Genomic DNA, 25,751 nt, shown 5'->3' with positions numbered 1-25,751 from the left:
AGACACAGACCTTATATGTTTCTCAAAAGTAAATTTGCTGTCAAGAATCACGCCTAAAATTTTGAAAGAGTCATACAAATTTAAAGAAACATTATCAATACTGAGATCCGGATGTTGAGGAGCCACCGTCCTTGACCTACTTACAATCATACTTTGAGTTTTGTTAGGATTCAACTTCATACCCCATAATTTGCACCATGCACTAATTTTAGCTAAATCTCTATTAAGGGATTCACCAACCCCAGTTCTACATTCAGGGGATGGAATTGATGCAAAGAGAGTAGCATCATCTGCATATGCAACAAGCTTATTTTCTAGGCCAAACCACATGTCATGTGTATATAGTATGAAAAGTAATGGGCCAAGAACACTACCCTGTGGAACACCGGATATCACATTCCTATACTCACTATGGTGCCCATCAACAACAACTCTTTGAGATCTACTACTTAAAAAATCAATAATAATGCTAAGAAACGACCCACCCACTCCCAACTGTTTCAGTTTGAAAACAAGGGCCTCATGATTAACACGGTCAAAGGCAGCACTAAAATCAAGGCCAATCATACGAACTTCCCGACCACAATCAAGGGATTTCTGTACAGCATTGGAGATTGTAAGAAGGGCATCACATGCTCCAAGGCCTTTCCGAAAACCAAATTGAAAACTAGGGAATAGATGATTACCTTCAGGTTTTATCCTTACCTTCCTGTTCCAGTTGAGCATTTAAATGAGGCAAACCTCACTAGGGGAGTCCCACTCAACTTCTTGCCTCCATACATGCAACTGTTCTCAGATGTATCCAAGTAGGGGTGGGGTACCCACCTGAGAAACCTGGTTATCTCAGGAGTGTGGTCAGAAGGGAAGCATCTGCACATCCATGTCCAAGAAATGCAATGAACCTTTCTAGTGCTGCAAGGAATCCAAGGATATTTGAGGAGGCACTTGGTAGTATTTAGTATTTGTTGGCTTATGTCAACAAACAAGGTGGCACGGTTTTGCTCCCCCTCTGCGAGCTGACAAAACTGATGCACATCTTGGGTGTAGAGTGTACTAGAGGACATGCTCGGTCACGAGGAACAGGTTGTAGTAGGGTCAGAGTGGTTCCTACATCCTTGCTTCTTGCTCTGTGGGGTTCACCAGGGATCAACCTGTTGGCCACATGACTAAACAGGAATATCTTTGTTTTGTTTCCCTATTCCAGATCCATGGGCTATGTTTGAGAATGCCGTAAACACCCATGGGATCACCTGGACATTTACGCCTTTCCTTTGTTCACCTGATCTGCCCGCTGATCAAGTATTAATTACACCATGACTCAGGATGACCATGGAGGTGCTCAGGTGGCCACATGCCAAGTGGTATCCCAATTTTTTAGCACTTATAGTTGAGGTCTTGTGAGAACTACCCCAATGGTTCACACTTCTCATTCAGCCACACCTTCAGAGGTACCAGCAGTCAATGAAAACGCTGGAACCGAGTCTCCAGCATCTCCTAGTGAAAGACATTTTGCGAGGCACTGCACAGGAGATATCTGGATACTAACGATGGGCCTTTGCCGCTGTCTACTAGGGAAAGTGGGCCATATTCTGCATTTGGTGTTGTATAGGGTAAACTTCTCTAATTGTAGCATCTCTAGCCCTTATTGCTGATTTCCTTGTCTTCCTTGCTGAGAGAAGTGCTGCTTAGTCATGGATGTCAAAGGTTACATCTCAGCCTTGAGTTTGGTTTTTCGACTGATGGGATAGACCTCTCCTCCATGTGGGTGTTGTCTATGCTCTTGAGGAGCTTTAAAGCAGTCTTACTTACCCGGGGACCTCAGGCCCCCAGAGTGGGATGTAACCTTCATTCTCAAGGCTCTTATGCATACCCTGTTCAAGTCTTTGAGAAGATCGTCAGACAGGGATCCGACTCTTAAGGATTTCTTTTTGCTAGCCTTAGCATTGGCGAAGAGAGTAGGCAAGTTGCAAGGTCTCTCATATATAGTCACCCACACTGATAGATAGGAAGGAGGTCACCTTTAGTTTTGTACCAGAGTTTGTGACCAAAACCCCCAACCTCCTGGTGCACAATCCCAGGTCTAAGACTTTCTTATAACTTTGTAAGACTATCTGTAAAGTGTACTCCTCAACTGCTGAGAGGATTGAAATATCAGCTAGGAACAGGGCTCACTAAGTTAGGGGTATAGTCTTCACTCTAGCCTTAAGGAGGTATCTTGCAGTTAGCCAGGTGTTGAAGGATATAGTGTGGAAACATCAAACAACCTTCATGGCCTTTTACCCATGGGAGCATACCCACAAATCCCTTGACACGTATGTGCTTGGTCTTATGGTGTGGCTGCTCAAATAGTTGTGTACCCACCCCAGCTCCGAGACAGAACAGGAAGTATCTTATTTATGACAACGTTTAGATATAAGTCTAGAATGAAAGGTAGAATGATTGGCTCCTCTTCCTTTTTTCTTTTCCCTCTCTTGGGAGTGAAACAAAGTTATTCACTAGATCTGACTTGATGCTGGTAAGCTATATTTCTGAGCTCCATTCTTTGGAATCTAGAGAAGTATTGCCCATATCCTCCCTAGACCAGGAGGAGGATGATGGAATATTTATGAACCCATTAATCATCATACGCCAACTATATTATTCCGAACAGCTCTCGCCCTCCTGGGAAGGGATCCTTCCTTTGAACACATACCAATCTTTTTGTATAGGCCCAGTGGTATCAGCCTATTTATCCCTCTGTTAGACATATAGGGAGTTTCTGGAGTCATCTTCTTTGCTACCATAAAGGACAGACAGACTGATATTTCCAAAGAAAAAAAATTTCCAACTCACCAGTCAGTAAGTTTCCATACTTTAAAGGATGAAAGGTTTGTCTACAAGTAAGAACAAATAAATTTTATAAGTTCTGTTCTTTGTATTTTCCTAGCTATACAAACCAAAATCCTATAAAGGTAACCTTACCACCTCAACTCAACCCCGCCCCCTTTCTTAGTCTTGAATCGAAGGTCAGAAATTAAGAGTTTCTGAGGGGGGGAGGTGGAGCTACTAACACACGCTCACCACCTGTCGTTTACAAATTCAATGGCTGTTCTAGCTCTATAGAAGACATTTCCTTATTTCCAAGGACTCAGGCATGCATAGTTAAGAAAAATACAAATTAAATTTAAGAAGCATGAATCAGCCCCATTAAAACAATGTTATTTTGGGGTCATTTCAAACTTTTATACATTTTTGTTTCTTATCTGATTTTCAATATTTAGAAACCATTTTAAAGATAATTTCATTAACAAAAATATTATAAAACAGTTTTTTCTTATCGGTCTTCATTTTTTATACACGTCTGAACCTTCGCTGGTGCTAAGGAGGAATGAAGATAAGGGGGTGGGGAGGTGTAGGGGTGAGGGGAGGATAGTCGTCGTAGAAGGCAGCAGTCTGGTGTAGGTCGGCACCTCGTAGTTCCAGGGGATGATGATGAAGGAGAGGTCTAACTGGTCAGGGATCTATGGTCGTGGTTCTATCACGCCCCAGTAACTATACTAACACTCATAGAAGTGAGCGAGCTGGGTTAATTCCTGGCATTCCATGCAACCCTTTTTTTTATGGTATATTTTGCAATATTTATGCCTTAGAAATGGTGCTATAAGGAGCATTTCACGGAGCGACACAGGTCGAGCCCAGAAATAGATTTTTCCTTCGTCAAAATCCCTTTTTTCCAAGGACATTGGCAATAATAGTAAAGATTTCTATTTCTCCTATACAGTATCAGTTTTTATAATTTCATAAACTGTTCTTTAAATTCTAGAGCATAAAATTTTCTGTCTTTTCATGTTTGAATGGCAAATATTGGTCAATAAAAAAAAAATTGGTTTAAATTTTTGAAAATTTCATGTTTTAAGAAATCAGCCGTCAAAGTTTTTTTTATAGAAATTGTCTGATTAACTTTATTATGGGTTAGTATGGGCTTTTGCTGGTAATTATACCTCATGAATAGGGATCATGAGGACATAATCATCATATTTCAGGGTTATTTACCAAGCAATCATGAACTCCTTCCCTCAAACCCAGAAATATATATGTTTCATGTACCAAATGCTTACACATCAATAAAATGTTGCTAGCACAATATACTCTTGTTACATACTGTACTTTCTGGGCAAATCTTACACTTTACTCATATTTAATTATTCATCTCTGATACTTGTACATCTTTGAACATAATCATAAAAAAAAAAATAAATATATGAAAAAGCAAACAAATAAATATGATGAATATAACGTAGAAAAACATACAGCAAAATTTTACCATATGATGTTATCATAAAATATAGAAAACTGAAAGCTTCTTATGAGGTGTTAGTGAGAAGTTTTGATGGGAAACTAAAATGAATATCTTTTCCTCAAACTCTTGAAGAAAAAGTAAATAAATGGTCAGAAAACTGATGCTTAAGGGACTGGATGTGCTTACATAAAAAAAGGATGTTTTAGTGATAAAATCAATTGTTTTCCGTTAAGAACAGTATTTAAAACGTGAATTATAGGCTTTCTCCAACCCAAAAAAAATGTAATAATTTGAATTTCCATAATTCCAAGCAGCGGTAATGAGTTGTGCCCAATAACATTTGTTCTACAGTAATCCCTCGGCTATCTCATGTGTTATGTTCCAGGTCCCTCACTATAGCTTAAGAACGCATAGTAGATACAGAAATCTATGATATAATTTGTAAAAATTATTTTTCAATTTTTCTTATTTTTTATCTATAAACTTAAGCTTTTAAAAGCTCTCCCAAAACTCATATACTGTACTGTAAATCCATTGTACACTCACAATAACTTTGTAAGCTAAAACCTAATTGTACTGTAGACATTATACATATGTAAATGAAGAAAATGAGTTTTGGCAAAGGAAAAACTTATTTTTCAAGTTAAAGTGCTGTGTGATATATAAGGACTTTCCTGTGTAAGGCTAGAACAGAGAACTCACCAGCGAGAAGACATGTTAACTTGATTAATGATGATGATGATTAGCTGTGCAGTACTGGTAATGCGCTTCTGAAAGCACCACTTCAGCAGACACTTTGTTAGGTGCTGCAACGTCTTTATTGTTGTTGTTGTCCAACTAAGTAGCCTTTATTTTTGCTGACGTGTCTTCTATTTTATGCAGATAAGGAACATGATGATCAGCAGTTGCTGACTGCCTTTTTTATGCAAAAGGATGTTTTTATAAATGTCCATGGCTCTGTCCATTGCATTTCTGAAATCCAACACACGAATCATCTGAAGGTCCCAATCTTTGGTCATTGTCTAAAGCTCTTATGCTGTTTTGGGTAGAGTTGATAGGTGTCCTAGTGTTGAGCTAACTTTCTCACTTCCCTTAGTGTTAAGCTAACTTTCTCATCTTCCCTTGGGTCTTCAAGCTTTTTTTCATCCTCACTTGTGGACTTCATTATCTCTGTCAGATCTTGATCCATTAACAGATCTGAATGGGCCTTGATCGGGTTATTTACATTGCTGGCAGTCATATCTCTGAAGCCATCTCCTCCTAAGAATTTCACAGGCCTCACTGCCTTATCCACTGCAGAGTGGTGAATTTTGACAGAAGAGAATCTTTTATCGTCGTTGAATATTTCTGGCCACATTTTCTTCCAGCAAGCATTGAGTATTTCTTTCTTCATCTACTTTATTGCCTGCTGAATATTTTGGAAACACATTGCAATGGTGTACCCTTACTAGTATTCCTTCAGCGAGAAGTTACCAACCACATGCCTAGAATACCAGAGGTTGCCGGGAGTTTTGCATGTAAAGTGCCTTGAATGCACAAATAACACCTTGATCCAGGGGCTGAATCAGTGATGTAGTGTTTTCTGGTAAGAATTCTACCTCTACGCCCTTATGATACAGGATGATCATGTTCTGTCCAGCATTGTCCATTAGAAGAAGCACTTTAAAATCAAGGCCTTTTTGGGCAAGATACAGATTGACTTTGGGATGACACATTGATGATACCAATCCAATGTCAGTGCTTTTTTTTGTGCTTCCAATGCACTGGCAGCAGGGCCTTATTTTTTATATTTAGAACACTTTGGTTTGTGGAATTCCATGATATAGATTCACTTAGAATATTTATAAATCCGTAATGTACTGCAGGTGTGATAAGTGAACTGCAATATGGTGAAGGTACTGTGTTTTCTTTACTTACTGGTATTTTTTTTTCCTCCCTTTTTTCTTATCAACTCTTCATGCATTGAAGTAAGGGAAGGTTGAATAAATCAATAGATTGATATGTATTACTAAGAAATTACTTAGGATTGCAGCTTTATTAGTATCAGGTATTTACTGTACTGTAAATGTAATTTACAAAACAGACATGTAACTTTGTTAACAAAATCCTTTTTGAAAATATACTTAACCTTAATATCCTGATGGCAAAGTAATGAATGATAAAGAGCTTAGTGAAATTTTATATGTACAGTGCTCAACAGTATTCTGGTTTGACCAAAAAAATATAGCTAACAGTACAGTACTGTGTTCATTAAGAAACTCTTCAACTTTCTACCATTTAAAGTTTTAGCTGTTTATCTGGAAGTTAGCCCAGTTGAAAGAGGGGGACAGTGTGCTGAAATTGAGATAAAGTTGGGCCTTCTTATTTGCCGGTTCGCTTTTTGCGTGTTCTGTCATTTGTGATACAGAATATCGTATAACATATTTATTAGAAATTACATACGCGCAGTTTCGTGATAATTACTCTCGCGGAGCGATGTTTTCAAACCAACTGCTCAAAGCAGAACAGCACAACTTTATAGCTAACACACATAAATTATTCAGTGATAAACCCTTTATACAGTAATTCTAATACAATAATAAAAGATGATTAAAAGAAGTTCATACATACATTATATTTAAGTAATATTTGATATTCAATATATATAATGTACAATGATGATAAAAAATAGGAATAGGTATTACAATTAAAAGAGAAGATTTTCTCTCTCTCTTTGTAAACATTTAGTGATGTTTTGGTCATGTTTTGTTATCTTATTTTTTTCACTTATGGTAGGACAAATATCCATACACTTATTGAAAAAAACTAGTGATAGTGTAATACAGTATTTTACTGTAAACAAAACCTTAAAACACGAAATTCGATTTTGTCAGCTCGGACTGACAAGCTTAAGCAGATATCCATTCTAAAAAATCCTGACTTTTAAAAAGATAATTGTTCTCCATTAAAGCTTTTTCTACTTTTAATATCAATTTCTGGTACATTTCAACCATCAACTATAAGGGGCTTTTTTTTTTACTCTACAGTATCATCGAGTGTTGTTAGATACAAACAAATGTTTTGTTGAAATGTATACATAAGCGTGGTGTGGCATTGAATAGTTTTATGAATCATGGTGAGGATTTTGGGTTTGTTAGTTATCTTGCCTTATACTGAAGTCGTACTAATGTACAATTACACCTGAAAAGTACAAAGAACTAAAATACCATGATAGAAAGCAGAGGAAAAAATATCTAGTGCAGTACAGTGGGTTACCTAGTGTGTTAGTCAACATCAGGTAGATAATGGCTGGCGAGTTGGTAGGTTATGAGCTGCCCCACCCTAGGGCAGCAGGTGTTCGCGGCTTCTCACTTTTCGCGCCTGTCTCTGTTACCTAACCCCCTCGAAAAGCGAGGGCTGACTGTAGGTTCAACTTGTGGCCATGTTTTAACCCTGGATAGGTACGATGGGTCGTTCGCGACCCCGAGCGTAAAAAAAAAACAGGTTTTTCTCACGTGACTCACCCCCGTGACTGAATTTGTGGGTGATCGACCTGCAGGAGGTGTCTCCCCTACACGCTCTAGTAGTGTCCAGATGTGCATTGCTGTAGCTGTACTCCTTCCCTGATTTCTGAGATGCGTCGGGGTCGAGCGCGACCGAGTTTACCCTTCTACGGTAGTTTGCATAATTATCAAAGTTATTACGTATTATGAAATTGTCGTAGAATGGTGCAACTTGTATAGGTTATCAGTTGTGGAAAGTCTTGGTGGATTGTTTGGCTACCATGTGCATGATTTTTTTTTTAGTTAAAATGTCGTTCATCACCACGAGGACCATTTTACCGCGAGTGCCCCTTTTTCATTTTTTTTCATTTTTTTGCCAAGTCATTTTTCCGTAAGATATTGCCAAATAGTGTCGTAAAACTTTTGCTTGTTTAGTGTTGGAAAGTGTGTCTAGATGATCTGGCTACCCATGCGTGACTTTGTTTTTGTCAGATACGACGTAGTTATTGGTATATTGGGTATTTAACTGCGGTTACCAATTTCTGTTTTTTTTCAATATTTGTAAAAATTACTACGTAGTAAGGAATTGCCGTATATTATTGATTTTTTTTTCATGTTTATGTGTTAGAAAGTGTGCCTTGATGGTTGGGCTAACACGTGCATGTCTTTTTTTTTATCTGAGATGCCGTATATTAGAATGTCGGGCATTTTACCACGAGTGCCCCTTTTTCATTTTTTTTCATTTTTTTGCCAAGTCATTTTTCCGTAAGATATTGCCAAATAGTGTCATAAAACTTTTGCTTTTTTAGTGTTGGAAAGTGTGTCTAGATGATCTGGCTACCCATGCGTGATTTTGTTTTTGTCAGATACGACGTAGTTATTGGTATATTGGGTATTTAACTGCGGTTGCCAATTTCGGTTTTTTTTTCAATATTTGTAAAAATTTACTACGTAGTAAGGAATTGCCGTATATTATTGATTTTTTTTTCATGTTTATGTGTTAGAAAGTGTGCCTTGATGGTTGGGCTAACACGTGCATGTCTTTTTTTTTATCTGAGATGCCGTATATTAGAATGTTGGGCATTTTTCTGCGAGTGCCCCTTTTTATTTGTTTTGCATTTTTTTGCTTAGTCATGTTACCGTAAGGAATTGGCAAGTAGTGTCGCAAAACTTATATTTTTATAGTGTTGGAAAGTGTTTCTAGATGATCTGGCTACCCATGCCAATATTTTTTTTAGCCAGATATGGCGTGTATATAAGTATGTGTTCGATTTTCCTGTGATTGCCATTTTTTCGTTTTTTCCCATTTCTTTCAAAATTACTACGTACTAAGGAACTATCACAGAGTAATGATTCATTTATATGTTTATTTGTCGGAAAATGTGCCTTGATGGTTTGCCTAGCACGTGGCTGAAATTTTTTTTCTTCTGAAATGCCGTATATTAGAATGGCCATTTTTCCACGAGTGCCCCTTTTTATTTGTTTTGCATTTTTTTGCTTAGTCATGTTACCGTAAGGAATTGGCAAGTAGTGTCGCAAAACTTGTAATTTTATAGTGTTGGAAAGTGTTTCTAGATGATCTGGCTACCCCTGCCTATCTTTTTTTTTTAGCCAGATATGGCGTATATATAGGTATGTGTTCGATTTTCCTGTGATTGCCATTTTTTCGTTTTTTCCCATTTCTTTCAAAATTACTACGTACTAAGGAACTATCACAGAGTAATGATTCATTTAGATGTTTATTTGTCGGAAAATGTGCCTTGATGGTTTGCCTAGCACGTGGCTGAATTTTTTTTTTTCTGAAATGCCGTATATTAGAATGTTAGCCATTTTTCCGCGAGTGCCCCTTTTTATTTGTTTTGCATTTTTTTGCTTAGTCATGTTACCGTAAGGAATTGGCAAGTAGTGTCGCAAAACTTATATTTTTATAGTGTTGGAAAGTGTTTCTAGATGATCTGGCTACCCATGCCTATCTTTTTTTTAGCCAGATATGGCGTATATATAGGTATGTGTTCGATTTTCCGGTGATTGCCATTTTTTCGTTTTTTCCCAATTCTTTCAAAATTACTATGTACTAAGGAACTATCACAGATTAATGATTCCTCTAGATGTTTATTTGTCGGAAAATTTTGTTTACTTCTTTTTTGATTGAATATCATCAAATTTTTTTAGCTAAAATATTATATTGTTTTACATTTTTTTTTTTTTCGATTTTATTTCCCTTCAAAAAAATTGTTTTGGGTCAGAATTTTAATTTTATAGTCGTAAAATAATCGACAATTATCCAGCAACCCACCATACAATTTTTATGCATATCCAATAATAATTAGATTAGTAAATAACACCTTGAAATTGACATACCCTTCCTACATTTCAAGTGGCAGATTAGGGAGTCTGAGTCAGTGTGGTTGGCGGCCATTTTGTGGACATATCCGAAGCGTAAGCTGCCCTATCTATATATATTCTTGTTCCCTATAGAATTTGTGATATTTTGGTATATTTTTACCTGCATAAATATCATATTATATATTAAATATATGTATTTTTTTACGAAATTTCTAAGTACTCAAAAAATTACCTTTAGATATGGCCCCTGATATAAATGTAATTTACAAAATAATGAAGATTTTTTTACATATTTCTATTTTAGGATAACATATGTTTATTCCCTAAAAAAATTAGCCACTTCCTATTTCATTTGGGTACCCAAAAAAATTCATGAAATTTGGACAAATTTTTTTGGCCAAAAAAAGTTACCCTTTTTTTCTCATTTCAGATCTTCATCTCTATGGGTCTGACTTCATCCAAAATACATCAAGATGTGTCCTAAACATTCAAGAATCAATTCCTAAAAGGATTTGTGTATATATGTATAAACTTTTTTTTTATGAATTTTTATGTCAGGTCTTTTTTTTTTCTACTTAATTTTTTAAAATATTTATAATAAATAGTTTTTCTGCAGATGAGTAGTATTTATCTTTACAGTTGTTTTAAGCATTCATTGAAGTTTTTTTTGGCAAAAGAAAAAAGGAGGTTACTGCAAAAACTGATTTTTTAAGAATTTTTTTTGGCGTCGGGGTCGTTCGCGTCCGAGTATACCCTTAAAGGGGTGTCCGAGGAGCGTACCTATCCAGGGTTAATACTTAAAGCATTTCATGTTACTGTTTAAAAATTACCCAACTTTGTGAGTATCTTGTCAGATTTAGCTTGAGAGGAAATATCTGAACCTGTTTTTAATAAAGATATTTTGAAGATTAAAAAAAAATTTGGTGTTATTAAAAACTCAAGTTTTATAAGAAAAAATGGGAAGTTTTATAGGCAAATTCCTTTTTAGCTATAATTATTTTGTGAATGAAAATGTTTAGTATACTGTACTTGAGTAATGCACTATATGCATAACCGGTCTTGAATTTTTAATTTTTAAGTTAGGATTTTTGTATAAGATTTACAAAAGATTTGAAAGTAAAAAAATCACTTTTATATCCAAGAGATAAAAAATAAGGAAATACAAACGTGACAATAAAATGCCTGAAGTTTATTGATAAAATTTTAGTGAGACTGGGTGAGTATTGTGTGGTACTCTGGGAATTAAAAATTGTTTCCACAGCCTACAGACCAACTGATGTGCCATCTAACGTACACAACTCCAGAAGTGGAGACCATTGTACATGAAACATTGCATCAAAATCGTCATGTACAAGAAGAAACAACTGGTCCTCGTTACTGCCCTTCAATTGAATCAAAAGTTCTTAGGTAAGAAATCATATGTAAAGTATCACGTAGTATTGGACAAAATCCTTTCATATACAGTATACATAGGTTCCCTGTATTTATAGGTGTATTTTAGGACCCTTAAGAAAGCATGAAATTTTTTAATCCCTAGGATTTAATTTTAAGACTACTCTGACCCCATAACTGTTGATTTGTAAGTTGTGGATAATATCCTTCTGAATTTATAACTCTATATATGGCTAACCCTGGTTATACAACATGATTGCATTCTACCTTGAACATTGTAGATATAAAGACAAATGTATTGGAAATTCAACAATACTCAACAGAAAACATATGGTTGAATTTCAAGTGATCGTAACTCACCCATTCCATTTATCTATATTTTTGCTTCAAATATATTTACATTAAATACCCTCTATTTTAAATAAAGAAAACATAATCGATAAAGGCATGCATTTTTATACAGAAACATTATTTTATTTCATTCAGGTGAACTTATCTAGGATATTTTTTTTTCTTTCTCCTTTAAGTTTTAGAAGACTATTCATTGTCATACACTAAACTTGTCCAAATATTTTCCATGTTTACTATACTGAAAGCTTTTAAATACAAACAGTTACAATGAATCACTATAAGAATCACAACCATTGTTTATAATGCCCTCAGGTTCACAAAATATTCAACTGTCTAAAGGTTTTAGGAAATGGTGTAATTTACAGGTATTGAAGGTGTAATTGCTTGATACCTAATAACGCTATACCCAAATGGTATAAAAGTTACATTGAATAATATTTTTTGCAATCTTACTTTCCCTTGCACCTGAACACCACTGTTTCATGAGCACATTCTACTATAACTAGGCAATTCTTTGTGATTTTAATTGTGATTGTATAGTGGTAATGAAAGAGATTTATCCCTACACATATACAAATCTTTCATCCATTAAAATAGGGATTGTCTTCAGCTGAGCAAGAACAGCAATTGAACTCATTAACAAGGTAGTTAACAAGTGGTGCGCATGGGTTAGTAGCTATCAAAGACTCTTCACTTTTGTCTTCAGCTGCAATGAGCACAGACCTAATGTTGTGACCTAACCAAGGGCTTTGATGTTTTTCTTTTATTTTCAGAAGTAATTGCTGACTGTTGATAATGGATGTAAAGCAAGGGATTTGTACTTGCTGAGAAAGGATGCTTGTGGCAACTGGTTTAGGGCTAATACTTGTTCTAGATCCAGACTCTCTCTGCACTTCCTGTGGGGGACATGATTGTTTACAATCATCCCCATGTGCCAAGTGCAGATCAAGGCCTCCTGTGTAGTGGCAAGCTCATGCTTTCAAAAGGAAGAGTGTTGAGCCTTCTCTGAGGTTGGTGTTGGGAACACCCAAGACGACACCGAGGAAGTATTCTTTCTTTCTTTCGTATAGTGCACATGCTACTGTGGCTTCTGTGCATATTCCTCTTGATATGTCCCTGAGGAGTATGTGGTAGGAGCATAGAAGTCTTGGATCTACATCAGGGGGTTTCAGTCTGATGGTGTGTGGAGTTCCCCTAATGATTCAGTCTTGTGGTGTGTGGAGTTCCCCGTAGTGATTGTCACACCCCAAGGGAGGTTGGAAGCTCTTCTGTTTATATATGAAAGATCTGGCTACTGTTCTTGAAATATTTTATATTAATTGTTGATTACTTATCTTGTAGTTGCTTAATCCTTTATTTCCTTTCCTCACTGGGTTATTTTTTTCCTTTTGAAGAACAATATTTTGCCAAGACGAGCTTCTGAAGGCAAAGCAAGAGCGAAGTGTCTGTTCCATGTCCTGCGAGGACACAAGCACCAAAAAAAAAAAAAAAAGTTTAATCACTAAACTTTTCCAATTAGGGTTGTAGCTTAGCTAGTAATGATGATAATAATGATACTGCAATAAAAATAATAATAATAATTATGATAATAATAATAATAATAATAATAATAATAATAATAATAATAATAATAATAATAATAATAATAATAATAATAATGATAATACAGTAATTGGGAATTTAATGCCATTAACACCTTTTTGTGTACCTCAGAAATCCAATTAGTTCTAGATTCAGAGTAATATTTCAGGCTTAACCTACCTTATTTCGAACCCTAACCAATATGCTTAAATGGTAATTAATGTTCCTACTGTCCAGTTCACTAACAATTCTGGTGGCACTCAGTTTATCCCATGTTAAAGATCCTCTTATAGAGCCTCAAATTCTTTATTTTCTTATGCCCTTATGCAGTGCAATGATCACACTCACTCATTTCTAGCCACTCTTATGAGGCAACAGACAGATGGTATCCTGGGACCTTATTTCTCTTCTCTCATTAATTAAGTGCCACTAAACAATTGCTTCTTTCTCTCTTATATGCCGAAATGTTAATCTAAATATTTTATTTCTTATATATCTATTATTGATTTGTATGTTTCCCTTGGACTACTGGTTTTCTTTTTGCATAAAGATTTAATAAATCTGTTTGATTTTTTATCTTGTTTGAATTGCTGGATGTACTGTTATTGTACAAATCCAACCATTAACCCATATCAGTTTTTTCTCTAATAAAGTAAATATAAGGTTTAGTGACTAACACGGTTGAACATGTCTTTCTATGTCATACACATCAGTCATTTGAAGTGTTATATAGTTTATAAAATTTTTATTGGAAAGATTGCTGTAATTTGGTATTCAAGTTAAAGTTAAACTATTTAATAATGCCAAATTAACTACCAGGTACACTACATAGTTAATTTTGGCTAAAGTTAATAAACTATCCAAAATGCAGAATAAGGATGATATTTCAAGTTCCTGTTTAGTGAGTAAACCTGTTACTCTACTAGACAGATTATTACCAATCTAGTACTAAATTAAGGTCTTTTTTTGTGCATGGTTTTAAAGTAGGCTTTGGGTATCCCTTGATGTGTAATACCGAGGAAGTCCACGAACCAGTGGTGAAAAGGCAGACCTTACAGTGTCTCCAGACCTGCATCATCACTTGACCACATCCAAAACCAATGGAGTACAAGGTTATTATGCTCCCAATTCTTGAGGTGATGCTTATGTGAGCAGGGTGCTGCAGCCTTATCAGCCTTTGTGAGGCTTAATATATGAGGTTTGTCTACCAACTCTTCAGTGAGCAAGAAGCCTATAGAAACAGGAATTTTTAAGATTTATTGGGTAGCATTGATATAAGTCGAGCTTTGAGAACAAAGCAATATGAACATCAGGTGAGTATAGAAATAAAAAGTTTTATTAAAATTTAAGTTTTTCATAGGTGCTGTGATGAGTTTTTAGAGAGCCTGAACTTGAGTGTCTTTCTTATACATACAGTACTGAATCCAGTCTTGTGTGTTGATACCTTGGCCCTATAGCAGAGAAGAGGATAATTCTTTGGTATATCCTTTTATCTGGGATTCCCTGTTTTAACCTAACAGGAAAGACCTTGGGGACTACATAATACCTCCAAAAACTAGGATTTTCCTTTGACAAAACAACCTTGTTTGATTTTTTTTTTTACTACAGGAAGGTGTGACTGGATTACAGTCTGTCTTACTATTTGTGGATTTGACATAAATTTGTGGTAAGGCTTTAGAATTCCACAGCTGAATACTGAACAGGCATTGATAGAAAAGGCAGACAGTCATTCCAGTATTACACAAGGGCTGCAAAACTCTCTTCATAATTATCAGTCTCATATTCCTATCCCCAGTTATATAACTGAGTATGCTGTGCTGTATTTTGATGTATATAACTTAATGCTTTTGTGTATTTTCAGTTAACTTGTAATTATAATCGTATATTTGTGAATACAGTACAGTACACTTTTGCTGAAAAGATAAAAAAGCATTGAGTTATATAAGACTAAGTACAACTCAGCTTTCTAAGTGATATAAGTGTGGAGAGTAAATTGATGTTGGTATAATATATAAGTGAAGTTTTTACCCCCTTGTGAAATAAGGGTTTTTTAATTTTCTTATTACTGTTATATAACTTTGAATGCTTTCCTGTACTTAATGTATGTAACTATTAATACTATTACTTTTTATCTTTTCTCTAAAGCCTGAGATAAACAAGTTTTTATAATTACATGAAGAAATAGGGAATCTGTGAGTGCCATTAAGGGTGCATCAATTTTTTAGAATTTTCATGCGTATGCTACATAACTGCATTAATGATAAGGTTTGACTGTATTATGACATTTTTGTTCTTGAAAACTTGCGTTCACTGGATGAAAATACTCATATAAAATGTACGTACTTTCCTTTTTTATGTTATGAATTTGTCGTTTACTCTAATGAATTTTCCACTTATTTTATTTCCCAAGATTTGCAGGCCGTCAGCACCAAGTATGGTTAGAGCCAGAGGGGTTAGATAGCAGTCTTATTTATCCACAAGGTTTGTCATGTACTATGCCAGCTGAACACCAGCAAGCTTTGCTCAGGCTTATTCCTGGGCTTCAACATTGTGAAATGGTTTCACCAGGTATATTTTGCTTAATTCTGTGGTGATGATATTTTTTGAGTGAAATACGTGTTGAACTTTAAAATTTTCATGATGATCCGATAGTGAGTTCTTCTTCAGTTTGATTATATATGTTATTATTAGAGTGAATTATAAATATTTATAGATTTCTTATATTTTTCAATTTTCTTGCTTTTTTCTCTAAAATAGTAAATTTTTGACTAATATAGCTTTCTTTGAGTTAATTTTAGTAATGCAATATTGATGATAAATATATACTTTTTTCTCTCAGGGTATGGTGTGGAATATGACTTTGTAGATCCTAGAGAACTTACACCACAGTTGGAAACATGTCGAATATCAGGGCTGTTCTTAGCAGGCCAAATAAATGGAACAACTGGTTATGAAGAAGCTGCAGCCCAAGGGATCATAGCTGGAATTAATGCTGCAGCAAAGGTATCAAATGCAAAGTTTTCTTTAAATTTCCTCCCTTGTCTTCCATTGAGTAATGTGACTAAACATGGTATATGTTTGATTGTATTGAAGTGATTTATGTAGTACCTGTATTTATATCTTGCATTTTAACAAATCCATATCCCAATGCCATCTTGGTACAAATTTTATTGGATGAAGCAACACCCTAAAAAAACTCATAACATGGCTGCCAAGGACTTAGTATTATTCCCATTCAGATATTTTCATTGTTAGTGGCTCTTCATCAAATGTACATGCAACTCATTTAAAATTTTAGGGATTTTTTTTTTATTTCAAATTAAATTTTTTAGAACTGTGATTTATGTCTTTTTCAATTGCCTACACCTCTGTTCTACTGTTCTTTCTTCCATCTTGTTGCCCAGCCTCTTAGCTTTTACTAGTAATACCTCTAGATATAAAATTAATTCGTTCTGGAGTGGCTTTCGTATTGTGATATTTTCGTATGATGAGTCACGTTTTACATGCAAATCTCCTAATAAGTTCCAAGCCCAATAAAAACACTAAATTAGATTTTATAATAAGGGTATACAGTACTAATTACAATGGAATACAACCAAATTCTGTACATTTGAATCATTCAATATCTAACCTAACTGTTAATATCTGTAAATGAAGTAATTATTAGAACATTTATGCAAAGATAAATGGAAAATAACAAAAATATGGAACCTTACTTTTTGAGTGAGGCGATGTCCGAAGCGAAAGTGGTGACAGAGGACGAGGACAGACAGCAGAAAACATTAACAAGTGGCAGAAAACATGAACACGTAACTTTATGCAACACATTAACACTTACCGTAACTTTACGAAAAACTTGAATTTAAATTTCTTTTTATTTTGCCTTTTTCTAATTTTTTTTTTTAATTCTTTTACTTTACGTTTTGTACTTTCTAAATTTCATCAATTTCTTCATCACTTCCACTTCTCTGTTTTTTCGGATAACTTTGAGCTTCCTCTTGGCCTACTTTTGGCAGTGTTAAAAAATAACTATCCAAGGAAGCTTGTTTCTGCCTGCTTTTTAAAGTGTTCCAGAAATGAGTCCCGCAAACGTCATTACACTGCGCAAGAACACTGCTTCGATGTCTCTTCTCCTGCATTGTCTTCGGCCTGAACACGCATGAGACCACCAAAAATGGCGCTGTCCTTCTGGTACATTATCGTCTCAGTGATCGTGTCTCCAGCGATTTCCTTTTCCTTAATTCAGAGGCAAAGCAGTCTCTCCATCTCATCATGGACGTGGCTCATGTTGCTCGAAATAACAGTCATGTCCTTATAAGATTTTGCTGCTTTGATAGCTTCCTTCTGCTTAAGGATGGTCCCTATCGTCAACATGTTTCGGCCATATTCCTTAGCACTCTTATTCAACCGCATGTCAGCCTCCTACTTCATGATTATCTCCAGCTTTGTCTCCATGGAAAGCATCCTCTTCGTCTTTCCCTGAACATCAGTAACATTCTTGGGACCCATGGTTAATGATATATGAGTTGACTAAAGCAACACGATACAGTATAGTAACTAAAAGCATGAAAGTGAAATCATCAACACAAATTCAATCTGAACGATAACGCTGTCGAAACGAAATGGTCGAGGAACTCCGATAGGGAGATGCATGATGTGATAGATGGTGACCAATAGGAGAGAAGGATCTTACGGTAGTAACTAGCATCAGAGTAGAGAGATAACCAATGGGAGAGTGTGACAATGGTAGCGAGTTTACAGTTTGGCAGCGCACAAATTTTAAGATTATTCTCGGTGGCTTGGCGAATCTCATACTGTATCTCGTTTCCTATCATGAAGAATTTTTTGTAATATGAGGCAAAAAAATCTTCGTATCTCATTTCGTATCATGAATATTTCATATACAGAAACTTTTGTATCTTGAGGTATCACTGTATATTATAAAATTTTACATAAACATATACTGTACAGTATGTATTGAGAACCTCTTTAGATAATTTTTATTGATGATATCTATATAGGTTTGCTGTAGGTAATCATCTATTCTCTAGTTTGCAATTTGGCTTTTGTACAGGCCTTAGAGCATGTGATGCCCTTCTTACAATCTCCAATGCTATGCAGAAATCCCTTGATTGTGGTCAGAAAGTTTGTATGATTGGCCTTGATTTTAGTGCTGCCTTTGACTTTGTTAGTTATGAGAACCTTGTTTTCAAAATCAAACTTTTGGGAGTGGGTGGGAATTTTCTTAGCAGCATTGTTGAATTTTTAAGTAAAAGATCACAAAGAGGTGTTGTTGATGGGCACAATAGAGATTATAGGAATGTGATATCTAGTGTTCCTTAGGGTAGTGTTCTTGGCCCATTACTTTTCAAACTATATACACATGACATTTGGGTTGGCCTAGAAAACAAGCTTGTTGCATATGCAGATGATGCTACTCTCTTTGCATCTATTCTATCTCCTGAATGTAGATATGGGATGGCTGAATCCCTTAATAGAGATCTAGCAATAATTTGGTATTTAGCCTCTGGAATGCATTGAATTTGGTTTGCGTAATGCTTTGATAAAAAAAAAAAAAAAGTTTTGCTGTATGTTGTCTTCCTTAGATTACATCATGCTTGCTAGAGCTTTTATCTATATAAACTATAAAAACTTAACAAAACAAGAGGAATAGAAATAGGATAGAATAGTGTGCCCGAGTGTACCCTCAAGCAAGAGAACTCTAAACCAAGAGAGTGGAAGACCATGGTACAGAGGTTATGGCATTACCGAAGACTGGAGAACAATGGTTTGATTTTGGCGTGTCCTGAACAATTACAGTTTAGTAGTTAACCCCTTGAGAGAATAAGATTGTTTGGTAATCTCATTGTTGTCAAGTGTAGGAGAACAGGAGAGTATGTAAAGAATAGGCCAGACTATTCAGTGTGTGTGTGTGAGTGTGTGTGTGTGTGTGTGTGTGTGTGTGTGTGTGTGTGTGTGTGAGTGTGTGTGTGTGTGTGTGTAGGCAAAGGGAAAGTGAACCATAACCAGAGAGAAGGATCCAATATATTACTGTCTGGCCAGTCAAAAGACTCCATAACACTCTAGCAGTAGTATCTCAATGGGAGGCTGGTGTCCTGGCAAACCTACTACACTTGCTATAATACAATTGAATTTTCACATTTTTCTCAAGTTAAGTTTTTGATGAATTTGTTAATCAAGCATATAAAAATGTTAGTAAGAAAAGTCAAGCAAAAATGAATAGATTTCTTTGATACTGTACTTTTACTCCATGCATTTGCTTTACAGGCTCTAGATAAAGATGGAATAACTGTAGACCGAACAGAAGGATACATTGGTGTACTGATAGATGATCTCACTACACAAGGTACATCTGAACCATATCGTATGTTCACATCTCGAGCTGAATTTAGATTCCATTTACGTCCGGATAATGCTGATCTTCGACTGACAGAAAAGGGTAGGGCAATTTTGAGCATTTATTAATTGAATCAGTCTTTTGGATACTTTTTAATCAAGTAATTATATTAAAAGTAGGCAGATTAATGCTGTCAAATTACACTATATGATTTTTTTCATATCAGTCAAAATTGGTTTGTTTTCTATTCATTTAGTGTTCTATTAGTTTTCCATGTGTTTTCCATACCCTTTACAGTAGATACAATGTGATGGAGTCAGTACTTCATTTATTTGATACTGCTGGTAGATAAATGTGAACTCAATTTAGAATACATATTAGATTAATCTATACAATACTAACAAATATGAAACTCCTTTATCACTCAGGCTATAACTCTGGCTGTGTTTCCGAAGAAAGGTATAAGCACTTGGTTGAAATCAAGGACCAGATAACAAGTGGCCTTCAGATGATGAGAGATGATATTCGTAGTTTCAATAAATGGTCACTGCTTTTAGACAGGCCTCCACGAAGATCCCCTGTGTTTAAGAGGTTGGTATTACATTGTATGTTGTTATCCTAGTAATGGTGGGATTAAATCATGCAAAAAGATCTCATGATTGAGATCAAGCGTATCTTATTTCAATAAACCTTACTTAGATTCCTCACTGCTATTAACTTAACATAATAACATACACAACCTCAATAATAAAAAAAAATTACAACCAAAATGCCATATTCATCACACACACACACACACACACACACACACACATATATATATATATATATATATATATATATATATATATATATATATATATATATATATATGTGTGTGTGTGTGTGTGTGTGTGTATATATATATAGATATATAGATAGATATATAGATATACAGTATATATATATATATATATATATATATATATATATATATATATATATATATATACATATATATATATATATATATATGTGTGTGTGTGTGTGTGTGTATGTATAAACTATTTGAGACATGCAAATATTTTGATTGCCTCAAATTCATGAATCTAAAAAACTCTAGAAGACAACAAAAGAAGTTTACTTAATAATTCAATTTAGTTCTTGATACTATTTTGTAAAACTTAAAATAAGGATAGGGATCTAGTTAAAATCACTGATCACTAACATATTCTATGTATTTATTCACAAATGGGAATAACTCTAGGGCCAAGGCGAACGGCAACTTACCCAGTCAATACTTTTTATGTACAGTACTATACTGTATTATGTTCTGCATAATTTTTATGCTCATCAAAGCACTTGGGCCCATAGGTGTTTTATAAAAACGCAAACTTTACAACTTACCACAGCATTGGTATTCCCATAATTCTCTTCCTGTTTCCTGTCTAGTTTTCCCAATCAACGTGGCATAGTACATGGCCAAGCATTATTATGAAAAATTGAATTGAGCATATCAACATCTAATGTTATCAAACGAGAACAAGATTGAATTTCTATGACTTCATTTTTCCCCTTCATTATGTCGTACGTGTTTAATAATACTTTTTTTCCAAGGCATTCTCAGCACTGCTTTCTAAATCAGCAGCTTGAAAATCACTTGACAAGGCATCAAAATAGGTGCTTGATGTACTAGAGATAGGGAAATCAGAACATTTTGCTCTATATAGTTATCATCTATGACATTTTATGCTTATTCTACCATAATCATAACAAAGAAGTAATGTACATTAAACAAGAAGACAATGATATAAGCAAAACTAAATCTGTTTGTTTGCTGCTACTCTTAAATATAAGGAAAATGGAGATTTGGATTTTATACCATCGAAGAGAATGGTCAAAGTGTTCTACTAGATTCATATATGCCTTGTCTTAGAAGGGCTTCTATTACTGCTGAAGTTTTGACAGAATCAAAAGCTTTCTCATAGTCTATAAATGCCATACATAGTGATTTGTCATACTCAGTTGATATTTTCATTAACTGGTTAATTACATGGATATGATCAGTTGTTAAATATACACTTCTAAAGCCTTCCTGATCTCTTGGGTGAGCAAAGTTTAGCTGTCTTCCTATTAGGCCTAATATGGTCTTTGTAAATATTCTGTATATTACTGAGAGCAGACTTATTGGGCAGTAATTTTTCAGGTTTTTAGTGTCTCCCTTCTTGTAAATTAGTATAATGGTAAAAAATTTTCCAAGCTGTAGGTATGGAGCATTCTTGTAGATATTCTGTGTAAAGTTCAGCGAGTTTTACTATTATAAAATCTCCTCCATCTATTATTAGATGAATTATTGGGTCATCTTCTGATGTTTTGCTTCTTTTCATGCCTTTTTATTCTCTCTTTACTTCTCTTTCTGTTAAGTTTTGCTCCAGATCAGGTGTTTCATTACTCTATTGGCTAAGTTTTTTATTTATATAACTATTGTATGGCATTGTACAGAAAACCTCAGTTCCAAACCCAAAAGTGTTGATAGTTTATCATTAAATGAGAGGCAGTTTGTAAAATTTGCAAGAATATTACACTGTAATTACTATAATTATCGGTAGTATAATTTTATTAACTATTCTCATCTTTCATCTTCAGTGCACTTGAAATTATGGGCATCTATAACCTTAATGTCTCTGTTGAAGAGTTGGCACATGTTGATCCTATTTATAAACCATTCGTTGGCAACCGAATACTAGAGGAAAGGTTGAAGATTGAAGCTCTTTATGCTATACCAGTGGCTGCACAAAGTGATGATGTTGAAGCAGTTCGTCGAGATTATGCACTAGAAATTCCTCATGATTTGGATTATTACAGGTAATAAATTTTGTAGTTTATTCCGCTTTTGAAATTTATTTATGCCAATTTCTTAAAATTTAGAGGTATTTGAATAAATCTTTTTATTAATTTGTTCTTAAATGCAAACCATTGCTATTTTTTAAGATTTTATTCTTACTTTTGAATGGACACTTTTTAGAAATTAGCCTAAGTGACAATTTTCAATATACTTACCCGGTGATTATATAAGCTGCAGCTCTGCTGCTCGACAGAAAACTCTACGTTCAAAATCCGCCAGCGATCGCCATGCAGGTAGGGGGTGTACATCAACAGCGCCATCTGTCGGGCAGGTACTCAGTACTCAATGTAAACACAGAACTCTATTTTCTCTCTGTCGTGCTACCGGCAAGACCTACTATTGTGCTAACTGGATTGGTTTTCACATCTTTTTGGTGAAGTACACATTTCTGGTTTTGAGCTTTCGCTTTGCAGGCTTTATCTTAAATACATCCTTGCATTCTTTTGTTGATATCGGATTATTTGTTGATGACTTTGGATAGTTTTTGAATTCCCCACTTGACTAATTCAAAATGGCTGACCCTTCTCAAGTCCCTAAATTCAGGAAGTGTAATGCTAGGGACTGTTCAAGGCGTCTTCCGAAGGCCTCTATTGATCCTCACACCGTTTGTTCCAATTGTCGGGATAAAGTCTGCCAATTGGAAGATCGATGTGAGGAATGCGTTGGGCTTTCGGAATTCGATTTCATCGAATTCCTTAAATATACACGTAGGCTAGAGAGAGATAGAGTCAGGAGAAGTTCGTCTCGCTCCGTTGAATTTTCCTCTCCTCATGCCCCACAACCTATTCCTTCCCCTGTAGTGGTTGCTCCTGATCCCCCTTCTAGCACTCAACAACCTTCGATGGCAGATATGATGCGTGCCATCCAAGCTCTGGGTGAGAGAGTCGAGTCCTTGGCAGACGTCAAGGAGCTGAAGTGTAAGAGTGCAGTGGGTGATAAAGTGAGTGATAGTGTTGTGGATAGTGTTGCGCTTGAGGGTTCGTCTGTTCGTGCCTGTCGTCCTCCCAGTCCGGGACCTCTTGCAAGCTCCCAAGCCCAGGGGAGAAGCAATGTCGTACGACCAAAGGGTTCGAGAGGCTTTAATCAGCGAACAGACGTCCCCTCCGTGGTTTCGGGCGTATCTACCCAAGATCGCCCCACCCACACTAAGACGAGTGAGCCCATTTATTCCTCGTCTGCGGAAGAGGTTTCTCGTAAGAAACCATGGACCAAGGTCTCGCGGCCTCTTAAGCGCAAGTCGGTCCCTTCCGCTCAAGTCCAACGGCCCAGTTGTAGCCACTGGGTCAGTTCGGACTCGCTGCAGTCTTCCGACGACTGCTCACCTCCTAAGAGAGGCAAAGCGGTACCGCATCAGGCAGTCACACCGTCTGTTGCCGCACCTGCTCCTGTAGACCCTAAGTGGTCTTTGCTGCAGACCATGCAGGCTCAGTTAACGTCATTGATGCAGGACTTTCGTGCGGAGAAGGTTGACGCTGCACCAACCTCTTGCTTACAACCACCCACGGTTGTGCGTCCTGTGGACGCTGAGGCAACCTTCGACCGCACTCCAGCCAAGAGAGTCCCGCCACCCATGCGCTGCCAGCCGCATGTTGACGTTCAGCGACGCACGGAACCTTCCGTTGACGTTCGCGAGGTACAACAACAGTCTAAGTTGTTTTGTTTTGACGCGGTGCGTCAACCTCCGCAACCCATTGTGGTTACCTCTGCTCGCCCACATCAGACTACACAGTCTGGAGTAGACGCTATGCGTCCCCGCGCTGCTATGGTTGTTGCCAGTTCACAGACTGGGCAACAGTTCCATGACGTTGCGTCCGGTTCAGTCACGCGTGCACCCGTGCTGCCGGACTCAGCTGACCAGCCGATTCCTACTCCTTTGCCGCTTCCTCCTCAGTTCTCAGATGATGGACTCTCTGATGATGACGACGCGGCCCACATTGATGACCCACATACGGACCTTGACGAACCCAAGACCACGCAACCCTCTTTGGACTTTAGGAAAGTTCTTGCTCTGTTCAAAGAGACGTATCCGGACCAGTTTGTGTCTGCGGCCCCACGCTCCCCTCCATCAGAGTTTGCTTCAGGTACGCAGTCATCCGCGCCTGCCTTTACGAAACTCGTCCTCGCCCGCTCGTCCAAGAGAGCTTTACGGGTTTTAGGAGACTGGATGCAGTCCAAAAAGGACCTAGGGAAGACAGCGTTTTCGTTTCCCCCTGCGAGACTCTCCTCCAGATCGAGCGTCTGGTATGCCACGGGAGAAGTTCTCGGCTTGGGAGTTCCTGCCTCTGCCCAGGGCGACTTCTCAAGCCTGGTAGACTCTCCCCGCAGGCTAGCCATGAGACGCTCTAAGATATGCTGGTCTCCTACGGACTTAGACCATCTGTTGAAAGGAGTGTTTAGAGCCTTCGAGGTCTTTAACTTTTTGGACTGGTGTCTGGGAGCTTTGAGCAGGAAGATCTCCCCGTCTGACAAGGAATCTTCCTTGCTCATAATGTCCTGCATGGACAAGGCCATACGAGACGGATCTAGTGAACTTGCGGCTTCGTTCGTATCCGGGGTCCTCAAGAAACGGGAGAACCTTTGCTCTTTCCTGTCAGCTGGAGTAACACCATGTCAGAGATCTGAACTCCTTTTTGCTCCCCTCTCTAAGTGCCTTTTTCCAGAGGACTTAATTAAGGAGATTGCTGCCTCTTTGATTCAGAAGGACACCCATGACCTGGTTGCGTCCTCTGCCCGCAAAGCCACCCCTTTGCCTTCCGTGTCAAGACCCAGGATGGACACTCCAGCGTCCAGATTCATTCCGCCCTTTCGTGGCAGAGCCTCCAGCAGAGGAGGTGCTCGTGCCGAAGGGAGACGTGGGAAGAAGAAAGGTACCAAGTCCTTTAAAGGCAGAGTCTGACTGCCTCCTTCTTCAGACAGCAGTGGGAGCCAGACTCAAGAACTTCTGGCAGACCTGGGAGGCAAGAGGCGCAGATGCACAATCTGTGAAGCTGCTCAGAGAAGGGTACAAGATCCCGTTTGTCCGCAAACCCCCTCTAGCAACGTGTCCCATCGATCTCTCTCCCAGGTACAGAGAGGAAC

At 36.9% G+C, this 25,751-nt stretch overlaps 1 protein-coding gene across 3 annotated transcripts in view; it reads left to right on the top strand.

Moving 5' to 3' along the window:
- The window catches only part of LOC137656232 (protein MTO1 homolog, mitochondrial), a 141,836-nt gene that overhangs the window by 75,335 nt on the left and 40,750 nt on the right, over positions 1 to 25,751 (top strand). For all 3 annotated transcript variants that reach the window (XM_068390407.1, XM_068390409.1, XM_068390404.1), the window contains exons 7-12: positions 11,369 to 11,514; positions 15,842 to 15,999; positions 16,271 to 16,434; positions 19,720 to 19,891; positions 20,218 to 20,380; positions 22,415 to 22,633. In XM_068390407.1, coding sequence (XP_068246508.1) covers positions 11,369 to 11,514; positions 15,842 to 15,999; positions 16,271 to 16,434; positions 19,720 to 19,891; positions 20,218 to 20,380; positions 22,415 to 22,633 — 1,022 coding nt within the window. The remainder of the gene's footprint in view (positions 1 to 11,368; positions 11,515 to 15,841; positions 16,000 to 16,270; positions 16,435 to 19,719; positions 19,892 to 20,217; positions 20,381 to 22,414; positions 22,634 to 25,751) is intronic.

The sequence above is a fragment of the Palaemon carinicauda genome, chromosome 1 (assembly GCF_036898095.1).
Source record: "Palaemon carinicauda isolate YSFRI2023 chromosome 1, ASM3689809v2, whole genome shotgun sequence".
NCBI classification, from domain to species: Eukaryota; Metazoa; Arthropoda; class Malacostraca; order Decapoda; family Palaemonidae; genus Palaemon; species Palaemon carinicauda.
The sequence above is the reverse complement of the archived record's forward strand: the minus strand, read 5'-3'. Positions and strand labels throughout refer to the sequence as shown.